General features: G+C 53.4%; 1 protein-coding gene across 2 annotated transcripts; it reads left to right on the top strand.

The window, feature by feature from the left end:
* The first annotated feature begins 15,301 nt into the window (after positions 1-15,301).
* On the top strand, positions 15,302-23,170 carry AQP2 (aquaporin 2). Of its 2 annotated transcripts, none has more exons than XM_045554964.1 (4): positions 15,302-15,733; positions 18,331-18,495; positions 18,860-18,940; positions 19,705-23,170. In XM_045554964.1, exons 1-4 carry the CDS (start codon positions 15,374-15,376, stop codon positions 19,912-19,914), a joined length of 816 nt encoding a protein of 271 aa, XP_045410920.1. In that variant the 5' UTR covers positions 15,302-15,373; the 3' UTR covers positions 19,915-23,170. The 2 variants fall into 2 exon arrangements, with proteins under 2 accessions (XP_045410920.1, XP_045410922.1); XM_045554966.1 differs by having other exon boundaries at positions 15,306-15,733; positions 19,777-23,170.
* Positions 23,171-23,694: the final 524 nt, after the last annotated feature.

The raw sequence follows: 23,694 nt of genomic DNA, 5'->3' as shown, positions 1-23,694 counted from the left end.
AGCCAAAAGCACAGGCTCATTGTGGCTGAGTTACTTGACTGCAGCCTCATGTCAGGGAAATACTCAAAGCCTGGTGGACCCCATGAAATACAGAGAATAGTTTGAAAACACTCATCCCAGCCTTTGTGCAGCGGGGTCCAGGAACCATAGATGAGACAATCACTCACTTTGCTTCCAGCTCTGATAAGCCAAGGGTCTGGGGGTTCCCCGGCTCTCCCTGGAATTGGCTTCAGAGTTGTGGGGTGTGGACTCCCTCCTCTGACCTCAGCCTCCCCCCACCCAGTGCCCTGTACCCCAGCAGGCCCCCTGCCCAGCCTAGTGCTGGAGTCCCCAGGGCCCGGGGCTATCCCATGTTGCTTCAGGGGACTATTTGGAAAATTCTGATGGAAATTTAGTTCCCAGAACGCTGTGATAATTGCTCCCTACAGCTCCAGGCAACTCCACATCCAGAGACAGAACCTCAGGGGGCTCTTCAGGAACGTGGCCTGGCCCCCAGGGACAGGCTCCTCCTGCAGTCCTGGCTGCCCAGAGCTCAGCTCCAGACCTCACTCCCTTTGGTGCACCCCAAGAGCTCTCTGCTTTCTAGCCCATCCCCATTTCTGTCCATGATCCTAGGATGGGGTGAAGTCTGCTTAAGGACAGGAATTGTACCCCTGACGGGGAGCCAGCACCACATTCAGAATAAGTCAGAATTGGTCTAGAGCCACGGGCAGGGAGGGGGACAGCTCAGGGGAGGAGAAGGACTTGGTCAAGGAGAGCTTCTTGGAAAAGGGAACTCACACATGGATGTGGAAGGAGAGGGCAATGCAGCTTGGACAGTCCCCATGCAGTATTCCGGGAGGTATGAGGTGTGCAGGGGACCTCAGTGATCACCTCTGGAGGAATGAAGTGGCCAGAAATTCCCTAGGGTGATGGGGTGGGATGGGAGAGGGATGCAGCTGGTCTGGGGTTAGGGGTGGTATGCAATGAGCCTGCTGAGACTTTGGAACTTGTGGTTTTGGTTTTTTTTTTTAAATAGTAGAGATGGGGTCTCGCTCTTGCTCAGGCTGGTCTCCAACTCCTGAGCTCAAGCAATCTGCCCGCCTCGGCCCCCCAGAGTGCTAGGATTACAGGTAGGAGCCACCTGGCCCAGCTGAGACTTTGGAACTTGATATCAAAACACCCAGAAGGCTTGGCTGGATATTCAGATGTGCCTGGGGCAGATAACCGGATGTCAGTCCAGTATCTGGGCCATTTTCCCTGCTTCAAGGCACAGCGAGGGGCCTTCACACAGGGAGGTGGGAAGGGGATTGAGGGGTGAAGCTCCCAGGCTGTTACCTTAGGCTGAAGAAATGCTTGCCTGCTCACCCATCGGGGTGGGCTTCTTGAAAGAGGATCAATTTCTGGAACAATGTGACAGACGGGACAGATGGTTTGGTTATAGAAAACAGGTTTTGAGCACATGCTACGGGCCAGTGCAGCTCTAGAAAATAGGGTGAGTGGTTGTGCCCTGCCCTCAGGGAGCTGACATTCTAGCAGAGACAGGCTGATGATGGAAACCCCAGCACAGTAAAGATAAAGCGCTTGAGAAAGGCTGTGCCGGGGTGTGGGGAGGGGTGGGAAAGTATCTAAGTCAGCTACGTCGGAATTGTGGGAATTGTGTTTGGATGGATAAGTAGGAGTTCTCTGAGGGGTGAAGTGGGCACATGCCCACGACGTTCCTGGGAGAACCTGGTGACAGGTATGGACCCTTTCTCAGAAACACACACACACACACACACACACACACACACATTCTATGGTCCTGAAGCCATCAAGAGCAGCCATAGGTCGGGCGTGGTGGTTCACGCCTGTAATCCTAGCACTCTGGGAGGCTGAGGCAGGTAGATCGTTTGAGCTCAGGAGTTCGAGACCAGCCTGAGCAAGAGCGAGACCCCGTCTCTGCTAAAAATAGAAAGAAATGATCTGGACAACTAAAAATACATAGAAAAAAAATTAGCAGGGCATGGTGGTACATACCTGTAGTCCCAGCTACTCGGGAGGCTGAGGCAGTAGGATCGCTTGAGCCCAGGAGTTTGAGGTTGCTGTGAGCTAGGCTGACGCCACGGCACTCACTCTAGCCAGGGCAACAGAGCAAGACTCTGTCTCAAAAAAAAAAAAAAAAAAAAAGAGCGGCCATGAGCATGGATATTGACACTGATCTCTGGGACAAAGATGAATCCCGAGGACAAGAGCCCCCAGGGCACAGCCTCCCCTCGGGCAGCAGCATGGCTGGTGGATGTGAAAGCATGACTGGCCAGCCCCCTGGGGGGAGAGGGGGTGGGCTTCAGCAGGAGCAGTTTCTGACCGTGTGTGGCCCTGGTGGCCGAGGAGTAAAAGGCCTGTGAGGAGGGTGATGGTGGTGGGACACCTGCAATGTGGGTAGTGGTGGTCTGACTCATGCAGGGGGCGGCAGTGGGGTTCGTGGTGGGCAGAGTGGACGGCGCGGCGGGGTGGTGAGGTGCAGGGGCTTCAGAGTCCGGGAGTCCTTGGTCTGCATCCCAGGATGGCTGTTATCACAAGGGCAGCCAGGAGCTCAGCCTCCAAGAGTGGGAGCCCGCTGGGGGCCTGTGGGGAGGGCAGGGTCAGTGTCACCCAGGGAGCTTTCTCAGAGTGTGTGCCCCCTCCACACTCCCACCCCTACTTGAGACAGTGTGGCTTCCAGGGAGGTGACAGTCATATTGCCAAAAGCCCTCCAGGGAATTCTGATCCCTCCCTGACACTTTGTCTTTCTGCCCCAGAGCAACTGTCCAGGAAGATCATTGAAGAAAAGGAACAAGACACTGTTCCTCTGAACTAAATAGACACCGCCCCCCCCCCCCGCCCCCCAGCTCAGCCCAGCCCAGTTCAAACAAACGAGCCTATTCACTCAACACATTTTTTTTTCCAGAGAATAACCCAAATTTATTTATTTATTTATTTATTCAGCTCATTATGGGAGTACAAAAGTTCAGGTTATATATATTGCCCATGCGCCCCCATATTCAACACATTTTTTGTTCAATGTGTTGGGGCAGGCAGGGTCTCGCTCTGTCACCTAGGCTAGAGTACAGCGGTGTGACCATAGCTCACTGCAACCTCAAACTGCGGACCTCAAGCGATCCTCCTGCCTGGGCCTCCCAAAGTGCTGGGATTATAGGCGTGAGCCACCGTGCCTGGCCCATTCAACACATTTTTATTGAGCATCTACGTGGGCCAGGCATTGGAGACCCAAGACCCAGCTCTGTACCCACGGTGGGAAGGCAGCCAGGGCGGAGAGGATCACAGTGCTGTGACACCTCTGTGATAAGGAAGCCAAGAGTACTCTAGGAACACTCGGGAGGGGCAGTCTTGGTTCATCAGGGAAGGCTTCCCGGAGTAAGAGTAGGTGGGGGCCGGGAGCCAGCCAGGAGGGTGGAGAAGGCCTTTCAGGAAGTAGCAGCCACCTGTGCACAGCCTGGAGGTGAGAGGGTGCAGGGACAGCAGGGGAGGTGGAGGAATCCCGGTGTGGCCTGTGTGCAGAGCAGGCTGAGAGACCAGGGGGCTGGGGTTTATCTGAGGGAGGCTGGGGTGCTGCCCTTACTCTGGCTGCAGCCTGGGGAACAGACCAGCCTGGCGAGAGGGCCCAGCGATCAGGGGACGGATGGGTTGGCTGCTCTGGGGATCTTAGCAAGAGATGCTGAAGGCCTGAATGAAAAGAGCATCCCTGGGGCCAGAGACCAGGGCTGGATTCCTCAGAAACACAACCCCGCTGTGGCCAACCCCTTCTGAGAGGCCTGTGTCCCCAGGCACCGGGGCCTGCTGAAGGGATTGTTCTGGAAAGCTTGTGTCCAGCTACACCGTCCAAGGCGTGGGCGCGTGTGGCCATCTAGCCTTTCCCTGCTCTCCTTCCTCTCTCTGCGTCCTCTTCCCTCTGTCCCTCCACACTCTGCACAGTCCTTGGGCAGCCTCAGCATCGTCCTCAAACCCCCCTCTACCTCCTGGCCGCCTCGAGCCCAGCTCCGCTCTGCTGCTTCGCCTTCTCAGCTCCAGAGGCCGCCCCTGCCCCATCTCAGTCAGGTCCTCCCCCTGCCGCATCCTGGAGCTCGTCTTTCCTAAAACACCTGCACATCTCAAAGCTCAGATTAAACCCTCCGCTCTCCGGCCACATCCCTCTGCCTCTGCTTCCTCATTCCCGGAGTCTGCCTCACCTGGGCTTCCAGGGCCCCCAACTTCTCCCCCAACTCGGCCTTCACCCCTTTCACTGCCTTCCCCTCAGCCACCCCGGCCCAGTTGCCATCACACCCACCGGCACCCCCAGGCCGAGGGATGGCTGCAGCCTGGGCCGTGTACCCCTGGAAAACAGCGAGCCGCCTGCAGGTCCTGGCATCTGTCCTCAAACAGGCTGTCCCCGCGACCCCTGCCCGCCCTCTCGGTCCTCCACTGCAGCTATTGCAAGCACCCCTCTTCGTCCCTCTGGCCCCGACCCCAGTCCCACTCCCAGCAGCTGACCCTCCTCCTCATCCACAAAGAAGGCACAAGCCCAAGATGGGAATTCCCGCAGCCGCCTGCCGCCCCCTTTACAAATCTCAGCATCACACATGCCTGCTTCCCCTCCTTCCTCCTGGAGCACGGCCCTCCTCCTCCTGGCTGGGCCGAGCCTGTGGTGTGCAGCCCAGCTCCTCCCTCCTCCCTGGGCGCCATCTGTTATCCTCCTCTTGCCTCCCTCTCCACCCTTGCCTTCCTCAGCCCACCCGTAATCACAGGAACCCCCAGCCTCCCCTTCTGCCTCCCTCCCCTTCCTTCCCACCCACCGCCTTCTGGCCTCTGCAGCTCCCCGGAGCCTTCTCTGGCCTGTCCCAGAAGCACCTCGACACCAGAACATCCAGAGCTTGTCCTACCATTTCTCCCCAGCCTGCTCCTCCTGCAGTGCTCCCCAGCTCAGCAGAGGGCTGCAGGGCCCAGCTGCACACCTGGAGTCATTCTGTGCTCCCCCTCCCCCCAGGCTCGAGCCCCCTGAAGGCTCCTCTTCAATATGCCCAGAATCCACTGTTCTGCTTCTGCTGTGGGCCAGGCACTTAGCCTGCAAGTTCTGGCACGTCATCCGCTCATGCATTCACTCAACAAGCATTTCCTGGAGAGCCCACCGTGCAGCATGGGTGTGACTCACATTCCCGATTCCAACTCGGACAACTGCTCCTCTTGACACTTGATGTCTCCCATCCTAACACCTGTCATCCATCCGGACTTCACCCTTCGACTTTGTCTTGCCTCCCCCCCGCCTGTGAGTCCACTGCTCCTCCCATGGCCATCTCGGCCTCCGTCGGCCTGTCGGTGGGGTTGGTCAGTGCAGTTATGAGGGCTCGATGGCAGCAGTGATGGGGAAATGTTTGGGATGGGACTGGTGGGAGTAGTGACTCTGTTGCAATTCCCTTAGGGACATTTATTAATTTATGCACTCAATAAATATTTACTGAGCACCTAAAAGGTGCCAGGCACTGAGCTAGGCTCAAGGAACAAAAGCATACACAGAGCTTACAGTTCAGTGAGGGAGACGTTCACCATATAAATGTCACAATTATGACCAAGACAAGTGCTCCACCAAGGTCCAACCCTACACTCTGAGCATGTAACCAGGGACTTGGTCCTGCCTGAGGAAGTGATGGTTAAGCTGAAATCTGAAGGGCAAAGATATGTCAACTCAGAGAGGAGAGACAGGTCCTGTACCCCAGGAGCAGCATGTGCAAAGGCCCTGTGGGAAGCAGGGGCAATACACAGGACAGGAAACCCAGTGTGATCAAGGACCACACTGCACACACTTTTTTAAATTATAAAGTAACATAACACGAAACTTACCATTTCAACCCTCTCACAGCATACAGCTCAGTGGCATTTAGTAAATTCACAATGTTTTACAAACATCAACACTACCTGCTTTGGATAGTTTCATCATCCCAATACCAAACCCTGTGCCCATGAGGCACTCCCTCCTCATTCCTCCCTCCTCCAGCCCTGACCACTCATCTATTGTCTGTCTCTATGGATTTGCCTATTTTGGACATTTCGTCTAAAAGGAATCACACAGTATGTGGCCTTTTGTGTCTGGCTTCTTTCACTTACTGTAACGTTTTCAAGGTTCATCAACGCTGTACTGTGTATCAGCACGTCATTCCTTGTTATGGCTGAGTAATATTTCACCGTGTGGATCGAGCACAGTTTGTTTATCCAGTCATCTGTTGGTGGGCATTTGTTTTTTTCCTACTCATGTTGCTATGAACATGAGTGTACAACTTACGGTTTGAGCATTTGATTTTGAGTCTAGGAGTAAAATCGTGGGGTCATACGTTAACTCTGTGTTTGACTTTTTAAGCAACAGCACACACTTTTAATTGCATTACTTAAATTCACACAGTGGTGGTAAGACAGGGTGAAGATGACATCTGAGAGTACATATTGTTGTTTTTCAATATTTGCAATTTCATCTACTTTTGCTTGGGTTGTTCAAAGTGGAGGAGAACAGGCTGCAATGGGCCATCTAATAAACCACCCTACAGACTTGTTAGACTACTCTGTGCCGCCAGCCCTACCTGGCCAGGGAGCTTTGTCAGTTTTGACCCCTGACATATCTCAAAAGTTCAGACCAGTGCTTGGCACATGGTTGGTGCCCAATAAATAGCTGTTGCATGAATAAATAAATACAATGAACTATTTCAAGTGCCCTAAAACCCCAAGAAAGCAGACATCCATCAACTAGAACCAAAGAGAATGAGCCGACATTGCAGCCAAAAGGTGGGTGGTTAGATACGGTAAAGGACTTCCCAGAGCCACAGCACCCTCAGCCGTTGGGGCAGCCTCACTCTTATTCTTTAACACCTACTATGTGCAGGCACGTTTACTTATGTTCACACGGAGGCTCAGAGACCCTGAGTGGCTTTGGATTCCACAGCAGGGCAGCCTAGAAGGGGGAACCAGAGTTCCCAGGCTGCTGGTCACCCAGCCTTGCTCCCTGGGAGGGGACAGTGGTCCCTCCATCTCAAGGCCAGTGCTCATTCCGGGGCAGGCCTGGGGGCGAGGGCAGCCCAAGGGGCCCTCAGAAGAGCTGTGGAGAAGACACAGTCCCCCTTCCCCCTGGTAGAAGCAGGAAGAGGAAGGGAGGAGGGCAGCAGAGCGTGCACATTGGAGGCCGATATTGAATTGCAGCAGAATGAGCAAAGGATTAGGTGCCCCACCTAGACCCACCCCGAGAGAATACCAGGGCCAGGGCCAGCCCTTGTGAGAAGCTGGGAGGCCCAGTACCAGGTGGAATCATGGCCCAATGAGCAGGGGTGATGAGGCGGGGTGGGTGGGCCCACAAGCAGGAAGACATCATTGATATGGCTGAGGCCTGGGCATCTGCATTCACAGAGCTCCTCCTGGGCTCTTGGGGGCAGAGTTGGGGGGATCCGAGCCAGGCTGAGACCTCATGCCAAGTCCCTGCCTTCAGGGAATGCAGGGGCAACAGAGATAGGAGCACACCCAATCCCCCAGGATTCTGGGGGTAGGGAAGGGGAAGCTGCCTTGACTCAGTCAGGGAAGGCTTCCTGGAGGAGGGTGAAGGGTGCCCACACCAGGCTGGGATACAGGAAGATCTGGGTTTAAATTATGGTTTGGCTGCTCCCTAGCTCTTTGACCTCGGGCAAACATTTTGTTCTTCCTACTAACATTTTTTTGAATGTCTGCTGGGACAACTAACACAAATTAGATATGGCTCCCATCCTCAGAGCTGAAACAAATCATCCAGGAGCATGGTGCATGCTGTGATGGAGGTGGAATGTGGCTGTGGGGCAGGGTCAGAGGAAGTGCTGGTCAGCTTAATGTCCTTGAGCCTCCCTATCCTAATCCATGCAATGGGATTTGTATCCATTTCACCACACAGTTGAGAGGAAGGGCAGGCAGGCCTTGGGAGAGGCGTGAGGCTGTCAGAGGCTGAGATTAAGGAGCGGCAGGAGCGGGTGTGGTGCAGGGTGGGAGGCAGAGGGGCCCTGGGCAGAGTCTGAACAAGGTCCTGCAGGTCACCCAGGCACGTGAGCCCGTGGATGCTGGAGGCAGGCACCAGGGAGCTAGGGCGGTTCGGCTGCAGCTGTTCGGAGTGGGGAGTCAAACAGGTTTAGGTGACCTTTGCGAGCAAGGTCATGGGGCGTCACTCACTACCACCACCCTCTTCGCAGGTAATGACCCGATGTGGCCTGGCCTGGCATTCACAGCTCCTCTCTCTCCCTATAGGGTGGAGACACCCACTCTCCTAGGCCAGCCGACAAATACCTTTCCCCTGAACTTCAGCCCAGAGAGAAGGCTTCCATGCACCCCTAGACCCTGGGTGCATGGAAGCCCAGGCAGCCACGAGGCCACCACGGCACCATCAGCTCTGGGGCCTCCAGCTTGGCCTCCCCCAGATGTAGTGGGCAGGAAGCCAGGGACTAGGCAGAGTTCAGAGCAGTCAAGGGAATTCAGAGCAGTCAAGGGAGAGTTCAGAGCAGTCAAGGAGATATGCCCTCCCGCAGCCTCCTCCTCCCTGGTCTCCCCTCCTGCTAGCGCCCACAATGGCTCCCAGCTGCCCTCCTGTAAGGAGGCTTTATTAGCCTGCAGCCTGTGCTCCTCCATTGCTGCAGGGCTATTTGGGACCCCATTAGTCAGCTCGTTCAATCTTTCCCCTAGTGCACAAACTCCTGCCAAGCTTCTCTGGCATTTGCTCATCCTGTTTGGACCCCTCCAAGCAACTAGGAACTCATTATTTCACAAAGCAGGATTATTAGAAAGCTCTCCCTTCCCCTAGCCCCCTACTCCCTCTAATCCTTGTCAAACGTGGGCAAACTTGTTCCTGGTCCCACCTCATCCCACCAATGCACAAATGCACACACTCCCTCTCTCCATCCACCCTCCAAGAATCAGGCTCCTGAGGACCACCCTGTGGCTGCAACATAGAGAGTGCACAGCAGGGTGCAGGTGGGCTTGGGGGACGAGGGCTGGCAGTTGGCTCATTCATCCACTTGACAAGTGTCGAACACCTCTAATGTGCCGGGCCCCGCGCAAGGCACTGGGGGTGCAATGGTGAGCAAACCCCGATGCAGTCCCTGTCCCCTAGGAGTTCACAGCCCACAGGAGAAGCCAGACCCTGAACAGACAATCACAAGTCTCTGAGCAACACAGCAGGCAAGACGGACCAGTGGGTGGATGGCCCGGGACTGTGTGTTCCTGGGACTACCCGCAGCCTCTCCCAGGCAGAAAGTGATGTTTCGGCCGTGATCTCGAGCCGTGTTCTTCAGACTGTGAGTGGCAACCCATTAGTGGGTCCTCAAATCAATTTAGTACTTGTGACCTGAATTACTTTTTAGTGAAATGGAGTAAAATTCAAAACATCCCACTTAGGGAGCACTGGTTAGTGAAATGTTGGTTTCAGTTATCTGTCTGTCTGAGAGAGAATGTTCATGAGTCAGGATATCAAATGTATTTATCACTACAGGTCTCAGTTCAAAAGGTTTGAAAGCCACAGGAGGAGAGTTGGAGGGAGAGTTCACCACAAGAATAGTGATGACAAATGTTCCAGGGAGAGGGAACAACATGTATCAGGGCGCAGAGATGAAGGGGATAGAAAGGGACACACAAGTCCAAGGTCTGGCCTTGTCTAGGGGGCACTGGGGAGCCATGGGAGGTTAGGTGAGATCCCATCTTCTTCAGGCCTGAGCCCCACCCCATGGGCAGGAGGGAGACTGCAGGAAGCTGTCTTTGTGTCTCCCCAGGAGCCTGGACCTGCGACCCACCCTGCCTCTGCCTGGGGCTCAGCTGGCAGACCACCCGAAGTCACCCTGTCACTAGGAGAAAGCCTGACTTCCCATAGTCATAGCTCCTCCTCGCCACTTACCAGCCCTGTCATCTTGAGCAACTTTTATAGTCTCTCTGTGCCTCAGTTTCCTCCTGTGTAAAGTGGGGCTAATAAGATTCATCTGCAAAAGTCCTTGTGAGGATGTAGCTTGTAACCCAGCTGTCTCCAGCCTTCAGTAAAACGAAGGATTTTTTTTTTTTGTATAAATACATCCCAAATATTTCTTGGAACATGCTTATGCTAACAAAATCATTGGTTGTTTATGTGAAATTCAAATTTGCCTGGATGTCCTGTATTTCACATGGCTCTCGCTCTGGCCCAGCCCTGCGTGGATCCCACACCCTCTGATTCTGCCGAGGCTTTTTGGGGAACATGCTGGCTCTGCCCCTCTCCTGCCAGCCCCGCCTGGGGCTGCCCTCTTCGCTCAGTCCCGCTTTGCCCCAACTGTGGATCTGTCCTGTCCCTTCTCTCTCAGTCCCCAAAGAACCAGCCTCACAATCTTGGTGTGTGACCCACTTGCACCGACCTTGTGGGGAGAAGGGAGAGCATCTGTAGCTCAGCTCAGAGCAGTAGACACACGTCATGACAACTGTCACTGTGCTCCAGCAGGGGGTGTCCTCACTGGCCCTGCTCCACACAGGCCCACCCCCTTCTCGTGCAGGGTCCCAGCCCCCTCTTTCAAGCCACCAGTAAACAACACCCTAATCCATTTCTTTATTATTAAAAAACCTTAGCCCTGGTTCTCACTTCCCTCCCACCTTGGTTATTTCAGGGAGCGAGGTAGGGATTCACTTTTATAATCAAAAAAGTCCTCTTGGAGCCAGACTACTGGAGTTCTAATTCTGCCTTCCCACTTACTAGCTGTGTGACCTCAGGAAAGTCGCTTAACCTCTCTGTCTCGTTTTCCTCCTCTTTAAAAAACGGGATGATAATATTTAGCTCATAGGATTGCTACAAGGATTTAACAGAGCAAATACATGCAAGATTGTCTGGAACAGCACATGACAGAGTGGGCACTAAATGTGGGTTTAATATTATAACTGCCATATTTCATCAGTTCTAAGTATCTTGTTTTCTCATTGTAAGCTCTTTTACAATTGTGCATGCGACAGCTGGGAGTGGTTGTCATTGCCTGGGCATACCTAAATTTGGTCAGGTGAGTTCTGCACCTTCTCTTTCCTGCATATGTTCAATGTAATTGTTGGTTTGTTTGTTTGATTTCGGAGACAGGGTCTCACTCTGTTTCCCAGGCTGGAGTACAGTGGCACAATCATAGCTCACTGCAACCTCCAACTCCTGGGCTCCAGTGATCCTTCTGGCTCAGCCTCCCAAAGTGCTGGGATTACAGGTGTGCTCCACCTAATTGCTGTTTAAAATGTCTTCGAAAAGGCTACACTGTGGTTTAGCATTTAAACAAAGTTATTGTGTAAACAGAAAGGCCAGGAAACAGAGGTGCGTAGTAAGAATTTGATATTAATGAAGTAGTTATCATTGAAGAGTGACCGTAATTTCATATTTTCTCGCAAAACAGTCAAGTGTTTTATGAGATCTAATAAAGGAAGGGCCCCAAACAGACAAAACTGCATTGTGCTGTTATTACTGGTCTCAGGTGAAGCAAGAAAACACCTGCCATGAAGCTTACAGAATGAGTATCTGAGGCTTGGAAAGAAATTCTGGAAACAATAGTGGACAATTGTTTAAACAATGGTACGTCACGCATGCTCCTGATGGCACAGAAGGTGATGACGTGTAGAAAAACATCAGGGACTCTGAATCAAAGAGGAATTCAGGAAACCTGGACTCTAAATGTGAAGAAATTTTAGGATTATTTTAGCCAGTTTGTTTTGCCTATAATTTCCTTTTTTATGCATGCATAAGAGTAATTTTGGCTTTAAAAACTGATATCTAAATAAATCTAAAAGACTTATTTTAATAAATATAATAAAAATTACCTAGTGGTAAGAAAGCATTTTTTGGATCATTTTCTTTCTCTGACTTAAAAAATATATACATTATTTTTAATCATAGTAAAATACACATAACATAAAACTAACCATCTTAACTATTTTTAGGTGCACAGTTCAGTGGCATTAAGTACATTCACATTGTTGTGCATCCATCTCCAAGAAAGCATTTTGTCATATTCTAACTAGTAGTGCAACATAGATGCATAGGTTTCCTGAGACATAGCATGGTGCTTGTTGTGGACAAAATGCAGCCGTCCTCTCGTGAGAGCACAGCTGTCCTCCCAGAAGTACAGCAAGAGCCCAGCCGGCTTTGCCAGGAACACCTTGTTCCTCTCTGGCATGAACGGAAAGTCAAGTGCAAACATGGGCATGAGTGGAAGCTCAGTCATCATTGGCCCTTCCCCTCCTCCCAGACTTGGGGCCAGATCACAATGTGGGCTTGAGTCCTGCCTACTGCTATAAGCTGTGTGACCTGCAAGTCACAATCTGGACTTCACGTTCTTTTTTTTTTTTTCAGTATCCCAACCTGGAGAAGAAAGGGTTTCTGGTTTTGTTTATCTTTTGAGATCAGGTCTTGCTGTGTTGCCCAGGCTGGACTTGAACTCCTGGGCTCAAACAGTCCTCCCACCTCAGCTTCCTGAATAGCTGGGACAACAGGTGCGCACCATCACACCTGGCTTGGACTTGATGTTCTAATCATGTAAAATGAGATCCGCAGGCTAGATGATCTCTACGATCCCATCAGATTCTAAATTTATGATTATGGGGCTGAATGACCAGACACAGGCACCACAAACACATACAAATTTGGGTTGGGGCTTTGTGGGCTGCAAAGAGAAGCCACGACACCTACTCTGGGTTTGCCAGGAGGTAGGAGATTTTTACCCAACTGGGATTGGAGCGGTACTTCCCAGAATCAAGGGCTAGTGGGCCACTCTCTCAAGATAATGAACACTTTGACCAAAGAGGAGAGAACAGAAAGGGTGTGTGGCCCATCCAAGGGCACACAGCAACTCAGTGGTTGGAAGTGGATTTGGGAACCATTGTCACAACTCCAGCTCATATGAGTCCTGAGGAGAAGGTTTTCCAGGCTCAGGCCTGAACTTGGCCAGCTGAGGTAGACAGTATGACGGAGGGTCAGAAGTGGCACAGGAAGCCACAAAAGGAGGGAAGGCGGAAGGCATCCCCTGGGTGGGATCAGAGGCACAGCCAAGCCAGACTCCTCAGGATCCTTGTCTCTTCCTGTGTCCTGAGTTTGGAGGTGGGTCCCAGATATACTTCATAACACAGGGTTAGGGGCCCCCTGCTCCCTCTGAATCTCTTCCTAGAGCATTTAGAATGCTTGAGGTTGGGAGGGATGGCTGAGGGTAGATGCCAGGGTGCCAGGTACCTGTGTGTCAGGCACTGTTCTAGGCTTTGGAAACACATTAGAGAACAAAACCCATAAGCATCCCTGCTCTTTCAGAGCTTCCTTCTATTTGGGGCATTTTTTTTCTTTCTTCCTCCCCCTCGTCATCCCTCTCCTCTTCCTCCTCAATAGCAGGAGTCACAAGTCCTGATATATATATGTGTATAATATGTTCTCAGTTGAAAAATACTTTCCCATTCATTATGTTTTGCTTTTGTTTTTTTTAAGAGACAGGGTCTCACTCTATTGCCCAGGCTGGAGTACAGTGGCCTGATCATAGCTCACCGCAGCCTTAACTCCTGGGTTCAAGCTATCTTCCTGCCTCAGCCTCCCGAGTGCCTGGGACTACAAGCATCATGCACCACCCCACCTGGCTAATTTTTTTTTTTTTTTTTTTAGAGATGGGGTCTTGCTATGTTGCCCAGGCTGGTCTTGAGCTCCTAGCCCCAAATGATCCTCCTGCCTTGTCTCCCAAGATGCCCATTCATTATCTTACCGCATTCTCAAAACAACTTTGTGGGGCAGGCATCATTACTCCTGTTGTCCAGACAAAGAAGCTGAGGCTCAGCTGGACTGTGGCTCACCAGTGCACGATGTGGTGGAGAGCTCTCCAGACCAGGTTCCAGTTCCAGCCCAGCCACTGACTTGCTGGACCACCCTGGACAAGTCATTTGCCCTCCTTGGGCATCAGTTTCCCTGTGATATAACACAAAGGTCTCACTCAAAAGTCTCCAATTCCTCCCAAGTTTCCATTTGTGGGACTGTGACTTGCCCAGGGATCTGTGGGATAGGAAGTAGAGCAGGGTCCAGAAGCCATCCTTCCCCCTGACCCCACTCTGAGCTCAGCCACACCTGAGCTGAGCTCCCAAGAGAGGGAGCAGGGCTAGAGGGATTAGGGAAGAGCCAGCAAGTGGAGACCTGAACATCTCTAGGACCCCAGTGGCCACAGCAGCATTGACAGCAGGAGGTGGCATTGCCCAGATGCTGGGCCGAGGGGACACCAAGGCCAGAGAGCCACTTACCAGGCATCACAGCCTCCCTGAGCCAACACAGCTCACTGCCCCACAGAAATGTCTTCCCCCTGTGGCTGGGGGGCCTCGAGCTCCAGGGGGTTCCTAGAGCCTGCCACATCTTCTGGGACCCTGACATGCGAATTTGGGGACAACTGCTCTCCTCGGAGTATAAATAATACTACAAGTAATGGCTGGTATTAATTGACAACTTACTGTGGGCCAGGTGCTTCTCTGAGCACTTTACATACAGTGTTTCACTTAATCCAAACCCCAATCCCATGAGGTCAGTCTTATTATCCTGATTTTACAGAGAAAGACAAGATAGGTTAAGTCACAGAGAGGGAACAGGGTGATGGAGGAGGTGGAGTGGAAGCCCTCGGCTTCCTCCATCAACCCCAAGTTGACTCCATCACCCAGGGCCAGGGTCCTGATACCACTGAGACCATTCCCTGCCTCCAGGCTATGGGAGCTGCTGTTTGGCTGGGATTGCAGGGAGAAAGAGAAGCTTAATGACTTATGGGTGATTAACTACAAGAAAGCAAACACAGAAGAGATACAAAACCTTCATGCCTTGGAAATTTGTCACAAGTCAACCAGTTGTTTTCCATCCCCTTCGAGAAGGAAAAATTGGAGGTCCGACAGCGGGAAGAACTTCCTGATCACTAGAAGAGGTGGTGTTGACGTTCTCTCATAGTCAGTCTTGGGTGAGGTGCTGCCTCTGCCTTGGCCAACAGTTCAGTCAGAGAGGGGGGCATTGGACGTGTCCCCCACTGAGGTTCCCATTCACAGAAGCCCGTGGGGGTGAGGGAGGCCCTGGGGCAGCAGCCCTGGGGTAACCAAGGGAACAAACACGGAAAAGCAGGGGACGTCAGTCCTTATCTGGAGCTCATTAATGGGGAACATTAGTCAGCTGTGAAGGCCAAGATGGGGTGATAGGCATGCGGGTGGGCAGGGGCAGCCATGGGGGAGAAGAGGTACTGGCCTGAACGCCTCCACCTCCACCCCACGTGCCCAGACCCAGGATGAACGGCCCCTATAAATGCCCGTGGCCCAGCCTCTCCAGAGGCCTTGAGAAAGAGAGATCGAGAGAGAGCACCACAAGCCTCCTGGTCCTGAGACCGCTGGGCCGGCCCCCAGAAGGCTCCGCAGCATGTGGGAGTTGCGGTCCATAGCCTTCTCCAGGGCCGTGTTCGCAGAGTTCCTGGCCACGCTCCTCTTCGTCTTCTTTGGCCTTGGCTCGGCCCTCAAGTGGCCGCAGGCCCTGCCCTCTGTGCTGCAGATCTCCATGGCCTTCGGCCTACTCATCAGCACCCTGGTGCAGGCTCTGGGTCACATCAGCGGGGCCCACATCAACCCTGCCGTGACCGTGGCCTGCCTGGTGGGCTGCCATGTCTCCTTCCTCCGTGCTGCCTTCTATGTGGCCGCCCAGGTGCTGGGGGCTGTGGCAGGGGCTGCTCTGCTCCATGAGATCACGCCAGTGGACATCCGCGGGGACCTGGCTGTCAATACTGTGAGTAGCCAGAACTTCGGTCCTCCCACAAGGGCAGATCCTGGGGAATCCCTAGCAAAGGATGAGCTGGGAGGGACTGGCGCTGGGTGAGGGTCTGGGAAAGAAGAGAGACAGTGACACAGAGACAGAGAGAGGCTGGAGACGGGGGCACGAAAGAGGCACGTGTCCTGGCTTGGGATGGGGGGATGGAGTGAGAGTCGTTCTGAGGAGGGCACAGGTCATTGGTCCCCACCCATGCCCCTTGGATTCCCAGGCCCTACACAGACCCAGGAAAGGGGAAGGGGGTGAGATGTGGCAGGGAGGGGCCGCAGCATCACCCTCAGCTCCCAAAGTGCCCAAGATGACCAGTTAGCCACTGGGTCACGTAATCAGCAGCTAGCTCACGGGCTCCGGGGACCTTCTCCAGGGTCTGGAGACGTGAGCACGCCCATCCCTACTGGCAGGGCTGCGGTGAGGTGTCGATGCGTGGCTTGAAAGCAGCACCTGCAACGGGGCGCACCAGGAGATGCTGAAGACAGAACTCTGAGGTTCCCCCCAGCTCAGAAAGCATGTTTGCTTTGGGACCCTGTCCCCTGCTGAGGTCTAGGCCAGCTCTTACTGTAATGAAGCATCAAGTCCAACAGAAACCTGATGCTACTCTTCCTTCACGGGGCTCGGGGCAGAAGGTGCCAGTAGACATTTGTATCCTGCCTCTCCTGACGTTACGGCTCCTACTACCCTGTCTCCTGTGCCCTCCTCAGAACAACTCTCACTCCATCCCCCCATCCCAAGCCAGAACAACAAGTGTCTCTTTCATGCCCCCGTCTCCAGCATTTCTTGGCCTGCTCCTCTCCTGGGCTAGTGGATAAGAGTCTTGATGTCCTTGAAGAGTCCTGTAAGGTCTCCATGGCCATCCCCTCCTCTGCACTGGTGGCTCTTCCTCATGCAAGGGGCAGAGGTATCCCAATTGTGGAACTTCTCTGTTCTTCCAAGTGGAAAATATAATGAGGCTGGGGGTCCAGGGCCAAGAAAAGGCTAGAGTGGCCAAAGTGGTGGACAGACTGAGGAATGTGTCCGTCTCCATTGAGAATGAAATGAGTTCAGTTTGCACAACAAGAGGTGCAAACTGAGAGAGGAACTTCCTGAGAGCATGACCAAGAAAGTCCTTCTTTAATAATGGGGCTTTGGAAGCACTAAGGAGCCATGGAGAACACTCAGTCATCCTCCTCCCTCATGTTACAGCTGACTGGGGGCCTCAGAAGGGTCTGGGAAGGCTCCTCCAAGCTATTGCTCCGTATTTACCTTCTTGAGGAACTGGGGAGAACACTGTCCGACTGGAATGGGGCTAGGGAGAGCCAGATGAGCATCAGGCCTGTGCCAGGTGTCCTCTGTGGACATTGAGAACTAACCTGGCCACCAGGAAGTAACCAATGTTGTGCACCTGCCCCGTGTCAGGCCAGACATCATCTCATCCTTGATACAACACTGTGGGGTAAACTCTGTGGTCCCCCTCCCGAGTGGCAAATTGACCCAAATCATTTCTAGTCCTTTCACAGTCCTCTGGAATCCATTTTATCATCCCTACTTTACAGAAGGAGAAACCGAGGCCAGGGTCCAACAGCAAGCCAGGGGCCTCCATAGCGTCTGCTTCCAAAGCTCTTTTATCTGTTCCCCAGAGGCTCTGATACTAGACAACAGGAGGGATTGAGGTTAGACCCTAGACAGAACCAAGGATACCAGCCTGATGGCTAGGACCCAGGGGTGGGGGTTCAGACCCTGGAGAAGTATGGGGGCTGAGAACAGAGCTCCACCCAGTGCAGTGCCCAGCCCCAGAAGGCAGGGCGTAGGGTACAGGATGACAAAACCCAGGGACAAATCCAGTGCTGGGTGTGGCCCAGTTATAAAATAGCCTCTTTGCTCAGCCCCAAGTTCTCTCCTTACCCAAGGCAGGGTCTGCTGGGGCCGTGGCCACCCCACATGGGTGTGGAGGCATTGCAGGACGGAGCTCCGTGCCCCCACAATCTCCACAGAATGTGTGGGGAGCAAACCCACAGGCCAAAACGGAGGCCTGAAACACAATGAGGAACAGGCAAAGGTTATGCTGGACTGGTGGGAGGAGGGGGTACACATCCCACAGACCCAAGTCCCTAGAGCCTGTCTCCAAGAGCCATTTGACCACAGGAGAAAAGGCCACAGGCCTCTCGTCAAACCAGTGTCTTAGGGCTCAGAGAGAGGAAGGCCTTCCCGTCAGCGGGCCCAAAGCTCCCTGCTGCAGTTGAAACCTCTTCCCTTTTTGCTCTTCAGGAAGCAGAGTTTCTGGATCTCAGCATCCTTCTCCTCTCACGCTATAGGCACACAACCTCAGTCCCCAAATCTAATGGGCTATGGAGTCAGTTTTCCTTCCTCTGGCTGGGAGGCCCTGGGGAATCCAACCCCTCCCTGCCTTTGGGCCAGGGCGTAGGAAGAAGGTGTCAGTAGTTCCAGCTAAGGTGTCTGGCGAGCCCAAGTGTTCTGACTCCCAGCCCAGCAGCCTCTGTGGTGCCTCAGCTGCAGATGGGCAGGGAGACAGAACCAGAGCAGCGCTCAGCGCTCCCCACCCACCTCCTCTCTGTCCCCAGCTCGGCAACAACACGACACCTGGCCAGGCGGTGACTGTGGAGCTCTTCCTGACCCTGCAGCTGGTGCTCTGCATCTTTGCCTCCACCGATGAACGCCGCGGAGACAACCTGGGCGCCCCTGCCCTCTCCATCGGCTTCTCTGTGGCCCTGGGCCACCTCTTTGGGGTAGGTCATGGCCACAGGTTCCAGCCTCCCTAGAGGGACAGACACATAGACCTTCCCCAAAGAAACACACAGACCATTCCAGAGACAGATACATAGAACCCCAAAAGACCCCCAAAGACCCTAAGAGGGACAGATACACAACTCCCAAGAGAGACAGACACCCTGGAGGGCTTGACTCCCAGATGCCCCATAAGGACGATATCATTCCAGCCCCAAATGAATGCAGACACCCGTAACTAAAACATGGAGTTAACTGTCCATTGCATAAATTCCCTTCAGGTTGAGGGTCAGCATTGGAGAGGGGACAAAGACTCCCTGCGCTGTCCTCACCTCCTTCTCTCTTGCCCCCCACCTCCTTTTGTAGATCTACTACACTGGCTGTTCCATGAATCCTGCCCGCTCCCTGGCTCCAGCTGTCATCACCGGCAAGTTTGATGACCACTGGGTAATGGCTGAAACCCCCCTACCTTCCCCTTCCCTAGAAACCCATTACAGAGGGAGAACAAGGGCTGGAATAGAGTAGGGTGGGGGCCTCAGCAACTGTGCCCCAAGCCCTCCACACTCCTTCTCCTGGGCCCTGGAGAGCCTTGGGTTCCACTCTCAGGTCTGATGCCAGAGGTTTAGTTTGCACGTCTGTAAATGAGGATAACGACGGTTCTTACCGCATTGGCTTCTTGGGAATATTAAGTGAGGTCACCCATGTAAAACAGATAACACAGTGCCTGGCAGTTAGAGCTCAGCAAATGGTAATGTTTATACTACCTCACACTTACATAATTGTTATTATTTAGCAGTTATCTAGTGCTTATAGTTTTAAGAGTTCTTAGAACCTAGTTCTAAGTGCTTTGCAAATATAAACTCATTTCGTTTTCACAACAGCCCTAGGAGTTAGGCATTATTATAATGAAAAGAAACTGAGGCACAGAGAGGGTAAGTAACTTCTCAAAGTTCACACAGCAAGTAAGTGGTGCAATCAGGATTCACACCTAAGCAATTGCTTGGGAATTTGCACCCTTAACGCCCCTGCTAACAGGTCTTCCCCAACAGCTCCTGCCGTTTCTAATTACATGAGTAAGCATTTTACTATATTAATGGCACATGAGACCCCTTTCCCACACGAAGTGAAGAGAGCGCTGGCGCGAGGAGGAGGGGTGCGGCCCCAGGGTGTGCCCGGCTCGGGTGCGAGCCGCCCTCTCCGTTCGCCCCCAGGTCTTCTGGATTGGACCCCTGGTTGGCGCCGTCCTGGGCTCCCTGCTCTACAACTACGTGCTGTTCCCCCAGGCCAAGAGCCTGTCGGAGCGCCTGGCAGTGCTGAAGGGTCTGGAGCCGGACACCGACTGGGAGGAGCGCGAGGTGCGGCGGCGGCAGTCGGTGGAGCTGCACTCGCCGCAGAGCCTGCCGCGGGGCAGCAAGGCCTGAGCGAGCCGCCCGCCTCGACGCCCCAACGCCCAGGCCCTGACCGACGCCCGAGCAGAGCAGCTACTTGCACGACGTGCAGGGCCGCGGGGGCTGAGCGGGTAGCGGGCGGGAAGGGGGCTATGCGGTAGCGGCGAGCCTGGCAGATCCCCTGCCCCGGGCTGTGGGCCGCAGGTGGTTGACCCCCTGGCCCCTTGCAGGGAACTGGGGATCTGGGGACTGAGCTGGGGAGGGAGGATTCACACATGTAGGCGGGAAGAGGAAAGTTCTTAAGAGCCTGAACCCAGGTCCTGGGTGGGGAGTGCACAGACCCTGGCTTTGGGGGGTCTGGGAATAGTGCACCCAATTTTGCTAGTGTGCAAGTGTGTGTACATCCCCCATGCCTCTCTGTCCTCACGTGCAGGGTTGTGTGTGCCCCCGAGTGCCTCTGGTGGTGCAAGTGTGCACAGCTGGGGACTTCTCACTCCCCCTAGGATCCCTTCCTCCCCCACCTGCAATAAATCCACTTCCTCTGTAGTGGATGAGTCCTGGATGCCAATCATCGCCAGGAGAAGGGGAGGAGAGGATCTGAAGGCCGCTTTGAGAGAGGTAAACGGAGAGTCCTGATTTCCAACCCCTACCTTGCCCCTCCTTCCTCCTCCCCAGCTGCAGCACTGGGCCCCAAGACTTGCCAGGACCTATTGCTGAAAGTAGAGAGGTGTCAATCAGAGAACAACTCCCCTAGAAATGGCCTCTGGAAAAAAGATGGCTGGGTGGCTAAGGATTTCCTTTTTGCCCTGAGGGAGGACCTCTCCAAAGGGGGAAGCAGGCATATGTGTGTCCGCGTGTGTATGTGTGTGTGTGTATGCTGTGTGTGCAGAGGACCCTCATCTCCAGTCCCCCCCCACACCCAGAGATTAGCCTCCCACTTCAGCAGAGAAAACAACAGCACTTTGTGGGCCCCTAGCCTTTGTCTTGGGAGAGGGGGAGATTTGCAACTAGACACTTCTTGAAAGGAGACACTCTGTTTCGCAAGTGAGCCTCTCACCCAGCACACACCTATGGCTGGCTGGGCAAGGCGCTCAGGCATGCAACCACCAGCACCAGGCAACGCCCCTGCACCACGGGTTCCACTCTCAGCACCCCCAACCCCGCCCCCAGGCAGCAGCTCCTCCTTCCCAGGAACCCCTGTTCCTTCCCTCCCTTCCTCCCCTCATCCCGTGCTCACCCCTTTCTGGCTCCCAGCCCTGGACAGTTACTGTGGTCAGAGCAGCCTGCTGCTCAGCACCAGAGAAGGGAAATGACTTGTCCAGGCAGAGACAAGTCTGAGTCTAGAATCCAGGCTTCTAAATTTCCAGGCCAGGGCAAAGGTTCTCAAATGAGATTAACTGGGATTAAGTGAGATGATACATGTAAAGAGGCTGTGTGAACTGTAATTCTTAATACCATTATCACGCATTACTAGGATCATTTCATTATTTCTGCTTCCTGGGGGAAGAAGGCAGAAGAGGCCTGACCCTCCGCCTCCTTTACCTCCTTTAGTCGGTGGTCAAAGCAAAGGAGAGTCCTGGGAGCCCCAAGGCCCAGGTAGAAGGAGATGGGTTTGGGGCTGGCCCCATCCTGGTCCAGTCTCTTAACCTGTCCTTACCCAGAGTGCACCCTGGTTGTTCTCCCACTCCCTTCCTCCCTCTGCCCAGCCCCATCCATTCTCTCCCTCCTGACTGCTGCATAACTAACCTAAGGGTCACACCTAGAGGCCCCCTCTCCATGTTCTCCGTGGCCCCTGTGCTTTCAAGGCTTCTGTCTGTGTCTGTCCCACATTGCACCTGCATCCCCTCTGTACCAGGCACTATGTCTAGCCTCTTCCTCCCTTCTACCCCCTTCAAAAATGCACTGTGCATAGAACATCTCTGTAATTGTACCTCCTCTCATCTAGGCTCAGGTCTGTCTTCCTTGACCAAAGCTCTCTTTGGGGTCAGAAAAAGGCTTCCCTGGGCCATAGGTACTATGGGGAGCACTCTCTCAAACCCCCAACAGCTAGTGACAGCCACCTGGCCTCACTGCTGGGGGAGGGCTAGAGCCAGAACCCAAGGTGACCTCCGGGGCTGTCCTCCTGGTAGCTGAGTGTCCTTGCTTCTAGAAGTTAAAAGGCAGAAAGGCACTAAGCCGGGAGCCCAGCCTGGATGTGTCTCAGGCCCCTCATCCCCACCCTGTCTCACCCCAAGAAACCCCTCTAGAAAGTACCAAGAATTTCTCTCTAGGTCTATTCAACTTCCTGGATTGCATCTCCCCAAAAACTAAATGTGAGATCCCCACCACTTCCAGCCCCTATTGCCCAAATTGGGGTCAGAGGTCAAAGCAGGATTCCAAGTGATGGGGTGGAGGGAGCACCTCTTGTGTACCAGCCGCTGTGCTGGGTGCCTTAGGTGCATTAGCCCAGCCGATCCTCCTAAAATTTCAGACAGGTTAGGGAAGGACAAAGGCCAGCAGCCATGAAGGGTTTTACTATTTCCAAATCTCTCCATTATCATCCCCTGTGATTATCGCCAACCCTGTTGGCGATACAAATGCTGTTCTTCCCATTTTATACATTCAGAAACCAAGGCTAAGAAATGAATCTAAAGTCATATGGATTGTATTAATATATAGGAGCCAAGACATGAACTCAGGTCTTCTTATGCAAAATCCCATGATCTTTCCACTGAGTCAAGTCCTAGACTCCTCCTTGGAACCCCTGGCAGAAACCAGAACACACACTGGGCCTGTCCAGCCCAGCTCACTGTCTTGTGGGGAACACAGAGCCTTGGAGAGTGCAGTGGCAGGGTAGGGAAGACATGACAAAGAACGTGGAGCAGGTTTCTGCCCCTAAAGAGCACCTCGTCTGGAGTAAGGTGAAGGTCAGACACACCCCAAACCAGACAGAGTCAGGGCAGCATGGAGGCAGGTGGACAGAGCTCTAGGTCCCCAAGCTGGGGACAGAGAAGGCTCTGAGCTGAGAGGAGGAGATGGCTGACCACTGGGTCTCAGAAGCAGCCATTCCCACATTCCCACTTTGCGCCAAATGACTTCGCACCTACAAATGTTGCTTTGATGTTGTTTTTTATCTTTAAGTTGTGATTTTGTATATATCTACAATGCCTCCTAGCTAGATTGTAAGCCCTATGGGGGCAGGGATCCTTCTAGTTCTTGGATGACATTCTCCCATCTACCTTCCTTCATCTGTCTTGTCTAGCACAGTGCTCTGCATATAGTAAGCACTCAATAAATGCTCATTTGCCAACATGTGCTATTTCTTCCACAACTAGGAAATGGTCATTACAGTCCAAGGTACCAGAAGACAGATTGAGCTCCCTACCACTCTGCCCCCAGCCCTCGGCTTCTCCCCAGGAATCCAGAGGTCCCTATATCAGGGGAAGAGAGGATGGGGCTCTCCCTGAGAGATTCTAATTCCCCCTGCCACAAATGGGGAGACCCATATCCCAGCCTGGAAAGGTCCCTGGGAAGCATTCCTCTGGAGCTGACAGGGCAGGGCCTGAGTGCTCAAGGCAAAGACAATTCCAAGACGTAATACCTCCAAGACGTAATCAGCTGCCCCTTGTGAGTAACCTTGACAGATCGAGTCTCCTTTGGCCTGACCAGTTCCACATCAGGTGACCAATCTGTGTGGCACCCTGTGGTTCCCTTCTCAGGTCACTGTGTGACCCTGGGCAAGTAACCTCTGAGTCTGGGTCTCCGCACAGGTAGGCTGGAATTAAATCACACAATGGGGCTAATGATAATCCATAATTTTATAGATTATATTCT

The sequence above is a fragment of the Lemur catta genome, chromosome 6, assembly GCF_020740605.2.
Source record: "Lemur catta isolate mLemCat1 chromosome 6, mLemCat1.pri, whole genome shotgun sequence".
Classification (NCBI taxonomy): domain Eukaryota; kingdom Metazoa; phylum Chordata; class Mammalia; order Primates; family Lemuridae; genus Lemur; species Lemur catta.
The sequence above is the reverse complement of the archived record's forward strand: the minus strand, read 5'-3'. Positions and strand labels throughout refer to the sequence as shown.